Genomic DNA, 20,955 nt, shown 5'->3' on the forward strand with positions numbered 1-20,955 from the left:
ATTGCATTATTTACTAATTTATGTGACCTGCCTTGTCACTGCCAAGTTAGGAAACCAAACCTGTTCTGTTGCCTTGGTGTTCAATTCAGTTTAAATATTACAGGTAGTGTGATTTGCATGTTCTAGTATTTAGTTGAAGCGCATCGTAGACCTAGAAAGTTAATTGTTTTGTATGTCTTCTCTGCATTTTTCCAATGTTTGGGAAGATGATGGACTACTTTTGTCCATCTTTTCTCCTAGGTAGGTCACTGGAGCCTTACTTTTGCTTATCTCTAAAGAGATGTGTTTGTAACTTATAACTTGTTGTAGGGAACTCACTGTCTAACACAATCTTTTCTTGCCCTTGAGGCACGTGTCACAATTGATGGGCTTGATGGGGCTCTGAGCAACCTGATCTGGTGGGAGGTGTCCCTGCCCATTGCAGGTGGATTGGAACTAGGTGATCTTTAGGATTCCTTCCAACCCAAAACATCTGTGATTCTATATGATTGTTCTCAGTAAAAGTTTCTAGCAGGACACAAAAAATGTTCAGGAGTGGGTTGGGATTTTTTTTGGTTTTGGTTTTTGTTTGGTTTGGTTTTGGTTTTTTTTTTTGGTTTGTTTTTGGTTTTTGTTTATTTGTTTGTTTTTGTTTTTTAAATACTGCAGCTGTAAGGAAGATCTGTTGGGGGGAACAGCTTTTTCAGACTTTATGGTAACAGAAGTATGTTGGCTGTGTTAGTGTGCACTAAGTTAGTGTTGTATCCCATGAAGAGATTTCATCGTGGCCTCCTGAGGGCACTCTATCCTAAGGCATTACGGTATTGGTAATGACTTGGTAGGTAAATCTGTATGAATATAGGGAAATGTGGTTGCCTGTGTAAATGCAAACTGGATGGCTGGCATTGCTGTTACTAGTTTTGTAAAATCCAGTTCCCTATACCCTGAGCTGTTTGGGGATTTAAGGCATTATTTTTAAAGATGGAAATGATTTCAATATTGAGATCAGAGAAATCTGGATAGAAAGTGGATACCTAAATACCAGCATTCAAAATCTCTTTGTTACATTATTATCCATGGTTAAAACATACATTGCAATTATTATTTATTGCTGTGAGACAAATTTTCCTACTTTGATGTGTTGCATAGTATGAGAGGTTGCACTGCATGGCACTGGAATGTATGTTTTCTGTTGCAATTATGTAACCTTTTTTTTCCTGGAAGCATAATGTAGTTCATTTAAGTAAAGCTAATGAAAACTACTCTTCAAGACCAGGTGCACCCACCTAATTCAGTTAATCAGTGTTTGAAAAGACGGGACAAATGTAGTGGTGGAGAGAAGTCATCGCGTGTGCTTAATGCCTGAAGAAGTAAGAACTCTGCTGAAGCCCCAAATTACATTTGATTTTCATGCACATGTTCAATTTCAAATCACGTGCTGAAGGCTCTTTTGCTGTCGATATGTCTGTTAAGTTAGTAACAAATACTACCTGTACCTTGACAGACATCTTTAGATCAGCATGACTAGTATTTTATGTTTTCATTTTTCATATTAATCTCTGTTAAGATCTGGGATTTTTTTTTTTTTTTTTGTTATATTGTATATAACCAAATTGCCAATTTGGTTATAATGATGTCAAACACCTCGAGGCACTGTCGAAGCAAAAGCCACCAATGGTATCATTACACACACATTGGGGCAGTGTCAGTGGGAATGTGGGGGCAGATGTCACTGAGCAAATGGAGTTGTGTGGATGTTACCATTCCCCAGGCTGTTGGCTGATGGTACTGAAGTGCCCTTGCATGCGTAGCGTGCTGATAGGTTTGAAATTGCTGCGTGATTTTGAACAGTTTGTTTAGGAATAACTGCAAGCTGATTATATGGTATTGCTAAAATGTGTTACTGAAGCAGTTTGATGTTTTGTGAATTCTAATTTGCAGATCTCCCATCTCTGTATTTCTAGTGCTAAATGCACTAGAAGTACATGTTGCAGCTATGTGTTGGAGGCTGCACTGTAAACAGATTCTCACCTGTATGTTGATGACTTTTTAAAAGCTCTAAGTTGCAATGTTTTGATTCTGCTGCTCTCAATCTGCTCTCTTATCCTATTTTTTCAGATGGCTGGCAGATTTCTAGTGAAAACTTCCTGCAACTTCAGAGAAAAGAAGCAATATAGTAGTGTTATGTGTTTTGTATAGATGCCATTTAGTGTGCATGTATGATTTTTGATGGTGAGATGTGTCTGCCAGCAGTCGACTGGAACTGCATCCATTCTCTGCAGGCTCTTATATCTCTGTTGTTGGAAGTCTTATATAGAACTGACAGCACCTGTAATTTTATAGTTCACCATAATTTTCAGGGCTCCAGCACGGAGATGATGCTGAGCTTTCTGCTGTGCATTGAATCCGTATTCAATCAAGCTGTCAGTATTAGATGTGGGACGTTAATTTACTATGTTTTACTAAGTTTTCTGTACAATCTTTATTTCTATTAGCACCATGGTGTCTTTCTTCCTAATGCTGTATTATCTGGCTTCTAGTAAAGCTTACCATGTGCCTGTATCTTTCATTGATTTATTAAGGTGGTTTCTTTCCACTTTGGGGAGAACCAAACATACTAATTAATATGCAAGGTGGGTTTTGTTTATAGGAAATTATTTATTCTGACGTGTTCAGCTGAAGCTGTTCATGAAGAGCTGCTTGCATTGCCAAAGTAATAAACTTAGTTTTGCCTCTAAAAAAGGACAGCTTATTTTAGCTCCCCTTACTGTGTTATCCTTTGTAATTAGGAACTGTATTTCTGCTGTAGTAACTGCTGATTAATGCTCTGCTATGTCAACTTCCTGACTTCCACATTCAGCTTCCTGATGGTTCAATCCCGAATTCTGGCTTCACTGTGCCAGAAGCAGTCAGAACAAATCTGAACATGGAAGTGAGGGCAGTGCAGACACACTCATCATCAGCTTCCCCCCCCACCCCCACCCCCAGCTTCAGGTGTTGTGTTCTTTTTGCCTCACCTTAGGCTTTGATGCCAGTTGTCCTCAGCAGAGACAAAACACTAATGTCTTAATCCTCGAAACTGGTGATTGTAAACACTGTGATGCTCCATCTCTTCTTTTAGGTTATATAGAGTGACCTGAAATGAATTTTTTTTAAAAATGAAAGTTACTAACAGTAACTGTTCCTTTTTATGTAACCCTTTTTACATGTTGCAAGAAAGCACTAATTACAAATGAAAACTTGTTCTGCTTTTATTAAGTTGGCTGTTTAATGGATTTGCTGCTCAGAAAAAGCTTTAAATTAATTTAAAATTTTGCTCATTCTTCTGTTGAGATTTTAAACTGTACTATGCTTTTCCTATACAGGACTGTGAGGGAAACACCTAACAGTCTATTTTAGGTTTTGAAATCTACGTTGTGTGATTGCACTTTGTGTCCTAGTGGAAAGTGGATCTGGAACTTTACAAACTGAAATTGTTGCAAGTTGCTGCTGTTCCATACTTGAAATGGCATCATTTACATATAGTTCAAGATCTTTGGATTTACTAATAGTTGTGCTGATAGAAGAATTATGTTTGATTTTTGTTTTCATTTACTGTACATTACTAAACACAAATTAGTAAATTACCTGAGACTGTACAGACTGTACAGTTGAAGTTAATACACAATTTAAGAAAACTAAGACTTTTATTGGAGATGAACAGTATAAAATGTTTAGTAAATCTGATTCCAACATATTGTTCTTTGAGACAGGCCCTTTCCTACAAGTGGCTCAGGCAGTTTGTAAGACAAGTGCTGCAGGTAAAAGCCATCTCCAAAATCCACTAGTCTTTAATATGCAATAGACTACAGGTGTGCTGCCTGTTGTATGGGAAATCTTATGAGGTATTTTCAGTACTTTTTGTGGTAGCTCAGAAAGGTCCTGTGCTTGGCAGTGTGGTTTTGTACAGACAGCCAAGAGTTGTCCAAAACAAAAAAGCTTGACAATATGATTCCCTGAAATTGTGTTGTTAAACACGTAGGGAAGAGTCCTACCATAGTGCATTCAGCATGATGAGATTTGTAGAACTCCTTCTGTAAATGATGTCAGCATTCTGTGTAGTGGCCATGTGGTGTTATTTTTTTCTGCTTTCTTGTTCTTCAGCTCTTTCTGGACCATTTATGCTGCTACACAACTAGAAAGTTACATAATTTGGCCCTTCCCCAAGGCTACCTGTTGCACTTCAATTGTTTTATAAAGCAAAAAATTTCTCCTTCATGGTGGTGTTGAACTGAAGTTCATTCATCTCCATTCCCTGTACAGCTGCTGAAATCACTGCTGTACAGGTACTGCTGCTTCTAGCCTGGCTTTTTTGCTCTAAGCCTGAGTTGATTATGTTCCAAACACATTTTTATTAGAGATGCAATGCAGTACAAGATTATTTTATGTCTTATTTACACTTCTGTAAAAGGATGCAAACTGTGGCTTAATTCTGAATTAGAGTTGCAAGCTTTAAGGCAAGTCAAAGAATTCTGTTTGCTGTCTGGAATACATTGTAAATTCCTTGGGGCAGGAGCTTTGTTTCTGTCTGCCTGATGTGTCTTACGTGCTCATAGTTCTGTTCAAAGAGAATATCTGTGCAGAGGGAAGGCTGTTTCTTTTAGTCAGTTCAGGAGAATTAGATAAATATCAGCAAATTCTAGCCCTTGCATGTACATCTGCATTGTGAGGCAGAGAATTAGCCAATGTGCATAATCCAAGCAGGCATTTGTAGTCCATGGATTATTTAATCTATACTACACGGTGTGGGTTTGGCAGCTGGGTCGTCCAGCCAGAGCATGCAGCTGATCCCCTCAGTATCATGGCATGTGAGCTCATGAAAGTACTTACATATGAAATCTGTTTGGGCTACTTGCAGAGGTAAGGATGTAGTTGACCATATGTGGGAAATCAAGGCATTTATTAGCACACAACCTAAGTGAATTAAAATAGACTTTGAAAGTGGTGATATAGAAAGAAAGAATTATTTATAAGCTGGGGTTTCAAGTTGGACTGGTTTTGATCCCCAACTGCCAGTTGGCTGTGGTGAAAAAAAACTGTGTACGTTAACTAATTGTTGCTGTTGCCCTAAAGCTGCAGCATAAAGACACTGTGTGTTAAGGTACACCACCCAGCTGGAAAAACCTTCACACGTGGAATTTTGCATCTCACTGTTGCTACTCTTGATAGAGGTTTCTGTCATCACCCTGAAGATTGTGGCATTGAGTCTTTGACTGCTATGAATATGCTTGAACTGATCAGCTTCCTAAGTAATGTGAAGTCTGCCCATAACTAAACTGGAAGTCAAGGCTCTTTTTTTTTTAGTCCTATAAAATGACAAAAGTACACTCTCAGGTCATCCTATCTATCTTTGGAATATGTGGAAGAAGATTAAACTTCTGAAAGTCACTTTGATGCTTCCAAGAATTTTAGCTTTTTGGCTTGAAAAGTATTTCGTTTGCTTGTGCCACACTTCTATCTCTGAATTTGTAAAGCCAAACAGTCCCAGTAACTAAGTAACAGCACAGCTGAATGTTTTCATAAAAACAACGTTGCTGCTTAGAGATGTGATTTACTACTTAAGTGTCTGTCTGTACATATATACAGAGGCAAAAAGTGATGATGACCTCATCTTATACAAGCTCACAAAAGCAGTCTTAGTTTTATAGTCTCCCAGCCAAAGACAATGTACTGTAAGCAGACAGAACTCCACTGACTTCAGTTGCAGCATCATCATTAATATCAGTACTCACTTAATTGCTGACATAATCCTGTTTGTAATGATCAGTGCTTGAAATGTAAATCTAAAAGAAAAAAATGGATTATCTTGCATCTTTCCTGATATCTTAACAGAGAGGAAAGAAGGAGAAACTAGTTAATAGTCAGGATTTTACAAGTAAATATGTTTTTTTTTTTTTTAATTTTGATATTGCCTTGTTAGCAGGCTGTTCTTAAATGGATTTAATGGCATTCAGACCATGCCCTTTACTTAAATCAGTTGCAAGTGATGATATATTGCAATTACTACACATACAAAACAGACCTGCATATTTTCTAGCCTATTAAAAAAAAGCATCTTCCAGTACTTCTCTCTGGCAAAAGTTTCTAGAATGTATGAGTCATGTTCCTCTGTTCTGTTCAAACAAGATTCCAGGTCACAAGCATAATAATCTGATAAATTCTAGTAATTTTTAGATGCTGCATGAGCTCTCATTTCGCCTCATACATTTCATGTATTCATAATATTTAAAATCTACAAATCTTACACTTGCATGCTCATACTGAAACAGTTATTAGTCTTTACCAGAAGGAAAAAATTCTATTTGTGTAATATTTATTGATGTTAAACCCACATTATATCAGCACAACAATCCAAAGTAATGATTATACATTTTTTTATAAATACAAATAAAAGGTGGCAAAATAATGCTAGTGAAGCTAAACAAAAAAGTAAATTAGCATGTCACAGTTGAGGAAAATTTGGCAAAAGATATGACATACTTCTAGAATAGAATCAAATTATTCTCAGCTGACAAACTATGACGTTAATCTAGATTAACGATCCCCATTACTGGTCATATCCTGCACCAAAATAGTACTACCTTGTGTTTATTAGTCACTAAAAAACAAAACAAACTTTGTGTGCTTACAAAGCAATACACGTATAGCAGTAATGCAATATATGGTGTACACAATTACAAAATTAAAAAAAAAAAAAAAAAACAACAAACCAAACAAATCCCTAAGGACTTCTGAATAAATGAACTGAGATAGAAGATTTCAATACTTTTATTATAAATAATGAAAGATACCATATATGTGCTTCATATAAGGAATACAGTGTTTTCCTTTCCTAGCAAAGTATTGTAGCTCGTACCATCAAAACACTCATTTTTCTTGTCAGGCCTAGTAATTCTTCCATCCCTCCCTCTCCTTCAACTGAGATTCATTCTAATTTAAAACTACCTAGTCAGGTGTGACTTAAATGGGGCTCCACACTGATGTGGATTTGCCTTGCATTCTGAAAGTAGCCTTCAGACTTTTCACCTATGGTGTACAGACTCTACCCCTTAAAAGAGCTGTCATTTGCCTGCAGTCAAGAGAAGGAAAAAATAAAATCTACCAGAGATACATGCTATGTTCAGAAGAAAAAACAAAAAGGAGCACATTTCATGTAGTTTTTGTCTATCTTCATTTTCTACTTCCTCAGATCTGCAAGCCTATCACCTCTGATGTATACGTCACTTAAATTTGTATTGCAGTTTCAACCCATTTTTCACTTACTGTACATTTCTAAAATCCTCATACATAGTACACAAGATTTAAACAGTTGAACATCCCATACATACACTCCCTAGTTTTCAGCTCACCTTAGAATTCAGATTCTTGAATGGGAGTATTAGGAGGTTACAGACTACCTTCAGGAAATCCACAGTTTCAACCTCTTGCCCAGTGCCCCTCCCACCCCTTGCAGTAACCCACTGCAGTGGTTCCTACAGTCAGCATTTTTTTTCCCATCTAGTTACCAATATGTGTAATCTGAAGTAGACTGTTAGTACATGTCAGCTCTTCTTTGTTATTGTGCAGAAGTTAAATTACTTCTGCTTAGACTGCCTTTGCTGTACGTTTGTAAGTAAGCCCCCTCCTAGATAGCAAAAAGGAAAAACACAAACAAATTGTAAATTAGGATGTTGATGTCCATACTAACAGCATTGAAGGCAAGATATTTTTTTCACTGTTGAATAGAAAGCAGTTTGCAGAGATACAGCATTTGCTTACATTTCTCTTCCTTGTCCCTTCCTGTTTTATTCTTGTAATATTGCACTTGTTCATTATACCTGTCAGAACATGTTGCCATTTTAGAACTGTCAATAATCAGACATTCTGATTTTCTTTGTGATCTAACGGCCTTGAAGAAAACATCTTTCACCATTAAGATTGTGGTAGCATCTACTTACTGCTTATGAAGCATGTAATGAAAAATAGTGTTCTCTTCTGAAAAATCTGTCTCTCTGATGTATTTTGGCATCTATGAAAAGGGTTATGAAGCAATGTTGGTTAAGGAACCGGTGAATGTGATTTGTTGTGCAATGTGTACATTCCTATTAATAATCTATCTATTCTTCTAATTTGGTATAATGAATAAGGAATATATGGTTATTGTGTTTGTTGTTTATCTTTTGTACTTGAAGGTGTCTGCCCTTGCATAAAGTGACATAGGAGTATCATTGGTCATGGCAATGGCTTTCAGTGTTTCTGCTTTGAAAGAAAATGATGGAAGTGGCAGTTGAATCTACAGATCATCACTCTCTACGAGGCCAGGTTGCATTGTCAGGTGTACTGGATTTGCTTCCGGCTGGAAAGCTGCTTTGATGTCTAGTCCTTGGTCACAAAGTGCAGCGTATCGGCTGGCTGAGGGCCGCACCTTCTTTGGCTTGGTTGTCTGAGGTGGTTGTTGCCACTGAGCTGTAGATTAAAAGGAAAGACAAAATGTTAGCTCTCTTGAGCTGTGCATCAAAGCATGCCAGATGCTCAATTAACCCTTTGTAAAGGGTTACTAACTTTGTAAAGAAGTTACTAACTTCTGAGCAGCAGAAAACCATTATATCAAAGGTAAGTTTGTTTAATTTTTTGGCATTGGTTTTTTTTTTCCCAGCATCTAGTTTCACCTTCAAATGTGGTAAGCAAAAAACAACGGAGTCTGTGTTTGTTACTTTTTGGCATTGTTTTGTACCTTTCCTAGTGCCACTGAGAAGGGTGACAGCAAGGAGGTTGTTTCCGGGCACTCATATTACAGTAACAGGCTTGTTCTAAGGTTATTTGTTGTATTTAAAAGGAAATGATCTGGCTGCCCTTGCCAACCCTTGTATACTGAAGAACACTGAGCCAAGTCTGTATTTCACCACCCCAGAAATCATCCTTTATCATTCCAGTGTCCCCCCTTCCGTCTTCCCTACCCCGCCTTAATTCTTGTTATGAGAAGACTGGTAAGAGATACTGCTTTAAGAAAACATTCACTATGTGAGGGAACAAACTGAGTAATTAAGCAGAAAGCTGTAAAAACGTCTACTACACTTCTGGTAGCTGTCACAGGTATATTACAGACTAATGTACAAAAGAATACAAAAGGTTAGGGAGGTGCTAGCAGAGCAGTAGTAATAATGATCCACAGAAATAATGTAATCATGCCGTTATCTGTTGTTAATTAACTATATTTAATGTACTAAGCAAAACCAGAAAGCATGCACTTGTTTTAGGTATCTGAAAGATGGTGAAATGTACTTTGACAGAGCATTTGTTGTCTTGAAGTGGATGTTTACTATTGAGGAGAAACTATAAACAAAAGAAAGAGAGACCAATGTAAACCATTCTGTGAACAAACTAAAACTTATAGAACTGTTGCTTTTCGGGGGATTTATATGATCATGAAAATTGAAGTCACTTACTATAAACATCCAGCCTGGCAGTGCAAGACACAATCCCAGCCTCATTCTTAGCTGAAACAGTGTACCAGCCAGCATCCTCCTTTGTAGCTCCCTGAATAAGCAGGCAAATGTAGCCGTAGTTATCTTGGTGCATGCTAATCAAAACAAAAGTAGAAAATTACTATTTAAATTGCCAGACAGTGTAGACTATTTTAAAATGTCATTATAAACTGATCCAATCTTAGTTACAGATTAATTATAGTCCACTTTTAATTAGTATGGAAATTAGCATGTAGAAAATAAAACCTTGAGTATGCTTAACAATTTGGCAGTTTAATATTCTGAATTGAAAACAGAGAAGAAAAAAATGCATGAAGTAACTTCTCTTTTACAATTACAGATTAAGACATCTGGAGTAGCAGGGACACCAGATCTTACCCGAATTTTTTGAGGAAATGATAAAGGAACTTGAGGAACATCTTAGAATTTAAAATACTGAATCTTAGTTTCTTAACTATACAGCAGAGTTATGAATCAAAGTTTCTGCTGAAAAGCAGATAGCATTCCTTAAGAGCCTTGATTTTTCACTAGCAAATTTCTGTTAAGTCTTGGTTCTGGAAGAGAAAAACTAGCTCGCCACTTGCTTGAAGTGCAAAGGTAGTTGTATGTCTAATGATGGAAAACAAGTAACATTTTACTTCTGGTTCAGCTGCCACGTTGGCTGCAAGTTTGAGTAAATGTTATAAATTATTACAATCACTAGTTAATACTTATGAGATACTGTTCATAGGAAGCATTCTTCTGACCTTTTCAGTTTTTATTTGTGTTACAGGATATATCATCATTGAAATTACACAGGGGGAGATTATTCTAAGACAGTCTAACCTCACTCGGTCAGTGTTGTATGTGAGTGATTCGTTCTCTTTCTTCCAAAATATCTGAGGAGATGGCTCCCCCGAGATTCGGCACTCCAGTCGCACCGGGAATCCCTCAGTCACACCTGTGTTTTGTAGCTTTTCTATAAACACAGGTGCTTTTTGTACTTCCTTAGCTGTGAAAATAAAGATTGCAGTTATGTTGACACTAGTCTGTGAAAACATAGCCCTTCTTTCAGCAGCATGCTTGAAACAATAATGAAAGACCTCAGTGGCAGGAAACATAAGTGTTGTCTTCATTAACCACAAAGTTCAGTTGTAGTTCCTCTGAAGAAAACAGTCACATCCATATTTTAGTAGGGGAAAAGTGCGTGCTAAAAGAGCTGATTCTTCCCCAGAAAAATTGAAATGTAGAGCATGAAGACTAGATAAACTGGCTGCGCTATGCTTGGTAAAAAGTGCTCCTTGATATTCCATAAAAGTGTGGACTTCTAATTGTAGAAGGAACTGTTCTACCAGAAGTCTAGAGTGGCATTAGTCTGATATGTTGTGAAATGCACAGGTCATATCCTGCTGGCTGCTCAGCAGTAAGCGCACGTCTAGATTGTCATTAAGAAAAATATTCATGGAAATCGTCTGGTTTGTGGCCTCAGCTGTGCCTCAGGCCAGCAGCCCTTCTTTCTTAACTATGTGCACAGATATTACATGCCAGTCAACTTATGCCACAACATAGCAAATATCTCACCTACAAATATACCATAGTTCTGTTACTGCCAGGTTTCCTTTTCTTACCCCCTACCACTCAATCACATCCTTTGATGTCACTTATGTTTTCTTTATTGATGTCATCCTGGCAGTGCTCAGCCTGAAAGCTTAGCATGAAGATGTTACCTGCAACAATGAGCTCCAGGCTGAATGTATTTTCACCAGCTCGATTGCTGGCAATGCATGTGTAGATTCCAGCATCTCTGGATGTGACTGGTTCTATGATCAAGGAGTGCACACCATTCTCACGCACTAACATTTTGTGAGAACTATCAGGGCGAATTGGTCGTCCATTAAGTTGCCAGCTTAAGTCTGGAGTCGGTAATCCACTAACCTTGAGTATAAAGAAAATAATGGGAAATCATTTTAGCCACATGAAACACTGGAGGAGACCTGACTTGTTACTTCAGAGAAGTTTGGTGGTGTTTGCTACCACAGGTGTACCAAAAGTTTTAGAGATCTAGTTCTGTCCTGATTTACATGTTGAGTCAATTGTATTCATTTACTTACTTTCTGGCCAACTCCCTGAATTCCATGATGTCTTATGGGCATGACTGAGAAAAGATCAGTGTTTAGATAGGCTAGAAGCTAAATAATAATACACTGCAAAACAAAAGGCAAGGTGACACCTTTTGTCTTTTTTTATTGTTTGCTCTTCAGGTGGAATGAGAAGATACTCCTTTCTAGATTAACTTCTTGTTGGAAAACTTGCAGACAAAAAGATGTTAGCTGACTAATTACTGAACTCTTAAGTTCCATTCCACTTAGGTGTAACCTAGTGACAGCACTGCTTGCACTAGTTAATACTAGTCCGTGTCAACAAGTCTTGTACTTTTGAAAGCTGTGCCACTTGCTGTGGGGACTGTTCAAGAACAAATAGCTTCTCCCAAATAGGTCAGCATAAAGTAAACAGAAGTCACCCAAGCCTGCATTATTTTTGTCCAGCAAAGTCATTAATCAGGATTATATTGTTTGAAACTTTAACAGGGTTTCAAAACTCAAGGAGTAAAAGGACTTAAAATGGAGAGGCACACTGTCTTTGTAGCATGTGGTGCTTCCCTCCACACCCCAGCATAGCTGAATTCTATAAATCAGTTTACTGTGTGCCAGAAGCACTGTCATTGGAGGGGAGGCAAACTTTTATTGCCCACTTAATCACTCAAAAGCAGGGAGATTAATTAACCTACTGACAGGCACTGAAACTGGCAATAGGCAAAATAGCTTCAAAAAGAAACCAATGTGGTTTTTGAGTCAGCTAATGTTATCAGAAGGTTGCTGCTACCCTTTGTGTGACACTTGCCTTGCAGTCCATCCTGCATAGTTTTCCTTCTTGAACAGTCAGGTCTCCAGGAGCCTGCAGAAAATGAGGCCGGAAGAATCGTTCCTGAATTGGTTCATTTTCATCACCACTGTCCCTTGATCGAGATCGTGGTCTTAAAATAACATGAAACAAAGTTAAATTATTTTTTTGTTTGCTAAATCAGAAAAACCATAGTCACTTATAAGACTGCTTTGAATTTTAAACTATTTCTTTGACCTATACCGTAATCACTCCGTATCTACACACATGCACTGGTAGCATTTGCTCCAGACTGAATTAATTATGACACTGTACTTATTAATTACTTTCATTTAATTCACATGTTGTGGCAAAATATGACCTATAAAATAATCTTGTACAGAATAATTTCTTGTAATATTAATTAATTTTATACATGAGAGTATTTTTGTTTACAGTTAGTCTTTAAATCACTGACATACAAATAAAATAAGTTGGCAGGTCTTGGCATGTAGCTTCAGTTCCACATTTCTAATGTCCTGTGTATTTAGTCCCCTCACTGTTGCTGATTAGACCAGAAAGTACATATACTGTTCATTAATTGTGGTTCCCTTTCAGAAAATAACAGCAGCTAAAAGCTAACTCATCGCAGTTGAGAAAAGACTTTTCACATCAGACTTCTCTTGTTCTGCACTAGTGAAGACTTTACAGAAAATTGTGTGTATTGAATTGCTGTGGATATTTATTCCTCATTTAACACTTTTTTTGAGATACTCGAACATTTTCCAAGCCACCAAATATTGGTATCAAAACAATGAGGATTTCAGTTGTGAGCAATAGGAAGAAAAACTTTGGTTTTTCCACGATATCATTTAATCCATTTTCAGCATTGGCTATTCTTGTCTGTTAATTTAATCTACCAAATCTTTTTCTAATTGGTTCCTCACTTAACTGCATTTTTTTTCCATTGAAATTAGCATTATTGCATTTTGTGTGATTTTGTAATCAAAGAAACTTGAAACAAAATTTTAGATCCCTTTTTGTCCTTGCTGATCAGCTCCATTGAGTTCCATTCTGGAGCCAGCTGCTGCTTACAGTAACATCCCGTGTCAGTGAAGGGGAACTATTCAAATGTCCTCCAAGATCACTCTTAGCAATGGCATATTACAGTAAAATTCTCTTTTCTGAATCCCATGTTCTGTTAATTTTTGCCAGTGTTTCTCTTTTGGCTGATGTCTGCAGTGTACATGCTTCAGTATAGGTGCCTATACTGCATATTCTACTGCCCGGGGGCATTTCTTTAGGTTAAAATAATTCACAACAAAAAAAACCTTAAAACCTTCAATGGTCACATTTGGATATGACCTACTGTACTACTGTATAGAAGATAAACATTCCAGCTGCACACTGTGCTCCACTGAGGTTGTGGTTAATTATGGTTGCTTGAATTTGATTTATTTTGTTCTGCTCTGTTGTTGCACTTTTCTCTGCTTTTGCTCTGTTTGAATTGTGGCCAGTCATCACCTTTGCTACAGTATTATTTGTCATTAATAGATAAATGTTGATTTCTTAATCATTCCAGTTTTCCCACAGCTATAAGTAAAGGCAAACAAAGGGCCAGGGTAGTTGTGTAGATACCTAGTCCGTAATGCTTAATCATGTAGGACTGGATACTGAAATGGGAAACACAGACTGACATCTCTGCACACACTAAAATAAAAGCTTATATAGCTCTTCAGATGCCTAAATCCAGGTCTGAAGCACCTCATAGTTTTTGCCACTTGAACATGTCTAAAGCTACTTCAGTAGCTCCAGCATTGCAGCTCATAAGCAACATGAGCTTTAGTTGGTGAGTTCCTAACCAATTTTGCAGACATACATGCCTAATGTGCATGTAGAGGGGATGGAAGGTGGAGGGTTCTGCAAGACCAACTACAAATGATGGTATCTAGTCAAGTGAGTGCTGCACAGTGCAAGCAACTTGTGCAAAATCTGCTTCCACAGTAATCACATGCAGCCTGTTTAGAGACTGTTGGTAAGATGCCAGCGAAGTACAAGTAACTAGTGCTTTGTGAGTTCTTGTGAGGCTGAGCCAAACAGGTTAACTGGCACCTCTGGAGTGTGAGAGCCACCATCTTATTGCTGCAGCTGCATGAAAAGGCAGCAGTGGTCAAAACTGGGGGAAGAAGAGGAGGGGCAGAAATTTATGCCAAATAAAATGGAAAACAAAAATGTTAAGAATTTGTGACCATAGATGTTGCATTTCTTTTAACCTCTTTGTAAGTTTACCCCAAAATGGACTACTTTTTGAGCCTTTACCTTGAGAGGTGAAACTAATATTATTTTAATTCTAAAACATTTTGTAGTTTTAAAGAAATAATGAGTAGAGCCAAGTGCTTCAGATGTCTAGGAATGACAAATGGCAATAGACTGGAATACCCTTGGATTCATTGCGGGCTCTTTAGAGTTGTGATGAGGGCATCACATTTCATGGATTAGTTTCAGGAGAACTGACATGATGTACTGAGTGTGTGCAGGGGAGATTCCATGGGTTGGTATGGCACAGTGCACTAGGAATTTCAGTGAGCAAGAAGCTGGAGAAGACTTCATGACTGACCATACAGTAATGATCACTACTTTGGAAAGAAAGAAGATTAAGTAACAATTAATCCCCTAACTGAGAGCAGGGAGATAGGAATGTTTAGTTTTAAAATCTTCCTTAAATCTCATGCATTTTAAGATTTGCAATTTGCAATTCTGATTTATTTGCAATTCTGATTGCCATGCTTAGGTGACACAAAGTTGAGCACCATGTCATCTAAGGGATTGAGTCCAAGCTTTGTACACGTCAGAAGATTCAAAAGTGCCCTCCCCGACACTCCAAGTAATACTTAGAAGGTGATGTTTGTCAGCTAAGCAAATTTTAGAAAAACACATTAAGAGTGAAAAAAACCCTCAGAGTTCTGCCAGAACACATTCTGTAAGAGATTAAATATACTCCAGGAAAAAGACTGTCAATAGTGTAACAGGTCATAAAGTTCATTAAGCTAATAATTACGCTTATAATAAAAAAAAAAAAAGTTTTGTTGCTCTGAAGCAGAAAAGCAAATATAAATAATACTGTAATGCTACAGGAATGTTACTTATCAAAAGGCTATGGCAATAGATGTGACAAATATCACAGTGTATGGGGGAGCACAGTATTTTGGTATATCACATTAGAAAAGCCAGTGATGGGAGTCTGTCTTAGGAAGGTTTTACATGCTCCCATTTCATCAGTCTCTGATGAACTGGGTGGTGGGAGTAGTGAGAACTGTCATTAAACAGAAATAGTGTTGTGCTGAATGCTTACAGAAACAGCTCTTCAGAGCAAAGATAAGGGGATGAGCCCTTCACATATGCTAATTTTACAGGAAATAAGAATCCTCGGTAATTGCCCTAATTTTAATTAAACTGCTGTATGGAAATCCCTTATTTATAATTTATTACTCTACTGGACACCCAAACACCCAACCCAAAGCCATAGTGGTTTGTTGAGTGCTTGTCTCCATTAGAAAATAAAATACCAACCATAAGCAGCCTCGGACTTTGATTGCATTTGAAGAGATTGAAAAGAAGCTCTTCCGTTATTACCTGAGGTTTTTGTCCATCACAGAGAGAGACACATAAACACATTTTGTCCTTCAGGAAGCTGCAGGAGTGGCAGCTGCTTGCTACTCTTGCACCTACCTAGATTCCTGTCACCCATCCCTGTTTTTAAAGATCTTTCCCCTTTCTCGCCCTGTGTGCGCTAAATTGAAACTTAGTTGAAACCTGATTCTTCACAGCAGCTTTTCCCTTCAGAGATTAACAGAGATTTTTCATTTTTACCCATTATTTGCAGGTGCCAAGTGCCTTAGTGACTATCTGGCTATGCCACATGGACCCAGCCTTTTCTGCACTCTTCTTACAATGCAGAGATATGCCCCTTCAGGAGCACTCTGAACTTTGGACTTAATAGACCTAAAGGTGACACATTGGAGAGGGAGTTGGTAGGCTGGCTCAGTGAAATGCTGGGAAATGCTTTCAGGGCTGCAGGAAGCCCAGTTTGTTCCATGCAGGAATAAGATAGACCAGATCTTTTAAACAACTAACCTCACTTTCTAATACTTTCTAGTTGTCAGAGGGAGGAAGAGAGCCTGTTTCGCATACAGCAGTTCTACAGTACATACTAGTACCACTAGTAACAGTTAAAGAAATCCTTTCCTTGTTGACTGAGTAATTACATGTACTCTGTATATTACAGTTGGGCAATATTGAGATTCTATGGCTGCTGTGACCATTAAGCAAAGCACATGCCTCATTACAGCAGAACGAGAACCAGAGCCCTTATACTCCCTTGAAAGCAGTTCTGTTTGGGTAACCAAAATGAATCTTTTTGTATCGTCTAAAGCTGTCTAAGCTGTGCTAAAGAGCCTCATAAATGCTTTGGAAATGAAAAAAAAAAATATTTGAAGGGAAAATTCCCTTATATGGTCCAAAAACATAAACCAAAGCTTCATATGAGAATAATTGTAAACTCACCAAAGATAAGTTTAATACTTTATTTCTGACTCATAATTCCTTATAAGAACCTGAACTGAAATATTAAAGAAGGAAATACTGAAATATTTCTAATGTAAATCTGATAAACCTCTTTGGCATGCAATTATTTCTGCTGTTCCTTTAAATGAATACTTATTAGAAGTTGCAGAAGGATGCAGGTTCCTGGTAGAATCCTAACCAGGTGAAAAGTTTTTCAAAAGCCTGAGTGACAAGGTCCTTCCCTTACTGATAGTGTAATTTGGAATATGGAGCAACTAGTCAACACCACAAAGAAAGGAGGAGAAGACAGGTAAAATTAAAGATACTTAAAAGTCATGTCTTTTCAGAGGTTGCTTATACTTCTGAGTGTGCAAGCTCTGCAGCAATTTTCAGACAGCAGTGGTCACATTTCTGAATGCCCTACTTTAATTTACCTGCTTACTTCACATTCTTTATCTTACCACAGTTATTTTACAAACCCCATATTATTAAAAGAAAAAAAAAATCAAATACCTTCTTATATGAGGCTGACCTGAAGGTGACCAAGGACTGCGGCCTCTTTGATTTACAGCTTGAACCATCAGCCTGCCCGTACAACTTACTCTGCCCTGTTATGATGATGGAGAGAAGAAATGTTAAAAGACTTGAAACATGTAATATAAATGTTCAGCCTGATCTGTTTTTTTTTTTTCTCCACTTGTTTTATCAGTTTCCATTCTAACACAGAGCAGACTGGAATGATTGTGACTATAATACAGTCATAGTTAAAAAGTTCTACCTGGAACTTTTTCTTTAAAAAAAGATTGTTAGTGCCACTGTCAATTAAGTTTTTAAAACAGTATACTGACTAAGTTATTGATGTGGGTGAGAGGTTTCTCTGTGTATGGCAAATGGATGGAATGACAAGACAACTAGTTCAAGATCTTGAAAATGGCACATGGTGGGTGTTGGCAATTAACAACAGAGCTGCTACCTCCATAGTGGATTGCTCTGGTGGGCCCACAGCTAAAAAAAACCCCATTAATGTAAAAGGCAAAAGAATTTGGCAAGTACTTAACAGGTCCTCTCTGAAGAGCCCTGATTTGGGGAATCCAAGGAAGAAGCATACAGTTTTGCTGATGGACGTTTGCCATAGTTCAGTTGCCTAAGGGTATTTTCAGTGAATGATAAATAAAACATGGGCTCTAGTGTATTTGGTCCTCTTTTTTCTTTTTATTTTACAAGACAGGTTGTCCACCACAAGCACTAGTCATAACAGATTTCGGATAGGCCTGCTTGAAGCCAGAACTGCCAACATTCAGGGCTCTCTGGAATTCACCCTGTAATGGATAAAAGCCTCTGACTGTCCCAGTAAATAACAGCTCTGCCCCCTGGGCTGGTAGCAGTAAGGCAACATCCACATCAGCTTTGCAGTGTATTTCAGGTCTAAGCTGCGAGCTCCACACTCAAGTCCGTCGGCATAAAAGTGACAAATATTTTTATCACAGTAATTGAGGGTTGCAAATAGCTGTTCTTTAACAACTGACCAAAGCCTATAAAAAGCCAATATTGTTGGGCTCACAAGCAGCTTTCAATTAGCAATGACTTTTGTGTTACTTCTGGACTGTTAGAAATTAAGTCTGTGTCCCGTTTCTATTCCCATGACCCACTTAGTCTGCAAGAAAAATCCTTGCATTAAAATAAACCATTGTGCATGACCCACAGCAATTCCTTAAATAAAAGCTTCCCCCCCCCCCCCCTTGTGTTACAAGACCATTAAAGACATCTGGAACAAATGCATTTTTATTTTGGGCACCACTGCATATTAATATTTTTTCTGGCGGGTGATGAATACACATATTTTGGGATAATTTCTGCATATCTCAATACATGATGGCATCACAAAGGAAACACAAAGGGCAGTAAGGAATTTGAATGGGAAAGATTAAGCAGGAAGCCAAAGATTTGGAAAAGTCATGGGATGAAAGAGAGGGAAGCAATGAGTGGGAAGTAATCAATGAGAAGATGTCCTAGAAACTACAGGAACTCCAGCCTGAGGACTGTGGATGCATAGTGCAAAGAAGAGGAGAGAGTGAGACAAAAAGAAGGAAGGTGAAAATAAGGACTTCACTTGAACCCATACAGCTCACAGAAAGAGCTCAGTTAAGGGACGTGAGCCATAAATAAAGACCTAAATCAGACAATGTTTTGTGTTTGTCTAGGCCCAGGGTCCATTTGCTCTGGATTAAGTTCTATGGCAAATTTTACACCAAACCCCAGTGGTGTGTCAGAACCTTAATTCCAGGTCCCTGTGTTTTACATTGTGGGCAGCAGGGCCTGCCCTGTTAACTACCACAGGCCACTGCCAGGGTCTGTCAGCAAGTCATTTTACATACGTAAATCCTGTTATATCAGTCCAGTCATGAGATGGCACAAACTGGCAGAGCTTTAATGAACTGAATCCTTTGCTTTAATAAAACCAGTTTCTATAAGCTTTTTCCTTTGTAGTTTGGTGATTCCAATAACAAGGACCAAAACACAGCAACAGCCTAGCAAATATCTACCAGTCCATCAGAGTCATGGTGTGGGCTCCCTTATATTTATGTATTTCACTTTCTCAAGGAAAAGTTGCCAAATTTGCCTAAGTTTGTGATAGCTTTGAGATGTGGACAACTTTCCATTATAATTGAGAACACTATGCCAAAATTATTTCCACTCAGGATGACTTAAAAGAATTGGAATTCAGATCTTTGAGTGTGAAAGGCTAGTACATTAACTCACAGCCCTTCCTTGCCTCCATTGTACTGTTAAATGCATAGTAAAAGCAAGCAAATAGTAGGAGAGATAAGTATGTTTGCTTAGGAATTACACTGTAAAAAAAAAAAAAAAGAATAGAATGGGCTTGGTGAAACACAGATGTTTTGTTTAGGGGAGCCAGAGGAGGATGCTTCTGGTTCTTCTCCAAAGAGGGGAAAAAAGCACAAGCATAGAATTTTACTGTGTTACAAAACTGCTTTTTCAATCCCCAAGCTAGGACCCACACAAATCCACCTCATTGTAGTACATCTAAAAACCCACTAAGAAAGTAGTGCCATCAATGACCAGAACTGGAAACCTAAGTCAGTTGTGTCATTTAATGAGCATTATCCAGAATAACAAATGCTCAAAAGTAGGCTGTAAATATTCAGGGACAGAGTACAGTGCCCAAACACAAAGGCAGTTTGTTCACCAAGTTCTCCAAGACTTTGGATCACACAGTAAACAGGGAAACTTTATGCCTGCACTAACACAACACTTACAGGAAGGTGAACAGGAATCACTTCTCACCTTGAGCATATATACATTTTTAAACCTGCTGTGAATTTCCACAATTTAAATAGTGCCAAGTATTGTAACAATGGTCATCCAGGTGTAAAAGCTCCCAGTTTGAACAATTTCATGGCCTTATGCGATTTCATTATTTTTTCCTTTACTTATATATGTAGAAATAATATTTAAACTACCTAAATTTAAGCACTGCAGTTAGTAGAAAGAATCTAGCCAAAAACTGCTATTTGTGTGTTGTCTCTATGTACAACCCCATACATTCATAAGCCCACTGCAGTATGAGCAGGACTGACAAGCTGAAGAGCGAGGCAAAAATGGCAACATCATGCTAAGTAACCTAGCAACACACATAACAGAGCACAACACTCCTGCTTAGATTAAACTCTGTCTCAGTGCTCCAGTTTGTTATTCTACAGTGTGATTCTGCTTGCAGGCCTAGTCTTGGCAAGATATTTGGCACTACAGAAGAAAATAATTCGTTACATCCCAAAAGTTTTGTTACTGCTTTGGTTTCTCACATGCAAATCTTTCCCCTCAATTTGCTGTGGTGCAGGAAAAGTGAATTGAAAAAGTTATTTCAATAGGATGTGTGACCTGTAAGTTTAACTATATCCAATGCACTAGCGGGTTTTTGCTATATACGTCCACTCTTGTACTGGGTCTAGGAAGAACAAATGACATTGTAAACCCAGTAACAGTCTGTGTTTCAGAAAAACAATATTTAAGATCAACACAGCTACGTAAC

At 37.9% G+C, this 20,955-nt stretch overlaps 1 protein-coding gene across 8 annotated transcripts in view; it reads right to left on the reverse strand.

Moving 5' to 3' along the window:
- Nucleotides 1–6,314: 6,314 nt before the first annotated feature.
- Nucleotides 6,315–20,955, reverse strand: part of PALLD (palladin, cytoskeletal associated protein) — a 202,255-nt gene continuing 187,614 nt past the window's right edge. For all 8 annotated transcript variants that reach the window (XM_032685475.1, XM_032685477.1, XM_032685476.1 and 5 more), the window contains 6 exons: nt 17,418–17,512; nt 12,363–12,495; nt 11,189–11,396; nt 10,308–10,473; nt 9,444–9,577; nt 6,315–8,463 (listed from right to left, as the gene is read on the reverse strand). In XM_032685475.1, coding sequence (XP_032541366.1) covers nt 8,291–8,463; nt 9,444–9,577; nt 10,308–10,473; nt 11,189–11,396; nt 12,363–12,495; nt 17,418–17,512 — 909 coding nt within the window. In that variant the 3' untranslated portion in view covers nt 6,315–8,290. The remainder of the gene's footprint in view (nt 8,464–9,443; nt 9,578–10,307; nt 10,474–11,188; nt 11,397–12,362; nt 12,496–17,417; nt 17,513–20,955) is intronic.

The sequence above is a fragment of the Chiroxiphia lanceolata genome, chromosome 4 (genome assembly GCF_009829145.1).
Source record: "Chiroxiphia lanceolata isolate bChiLan1 chromosome 4, bChiLan1.pri, whole genome shotgun sequence".
NCBI lineage: Eukaryota > Metazoa > Chordata > Aves > Passeriformes > Pipridae > Chiroxiphia > Chiroxiphia lanceolata.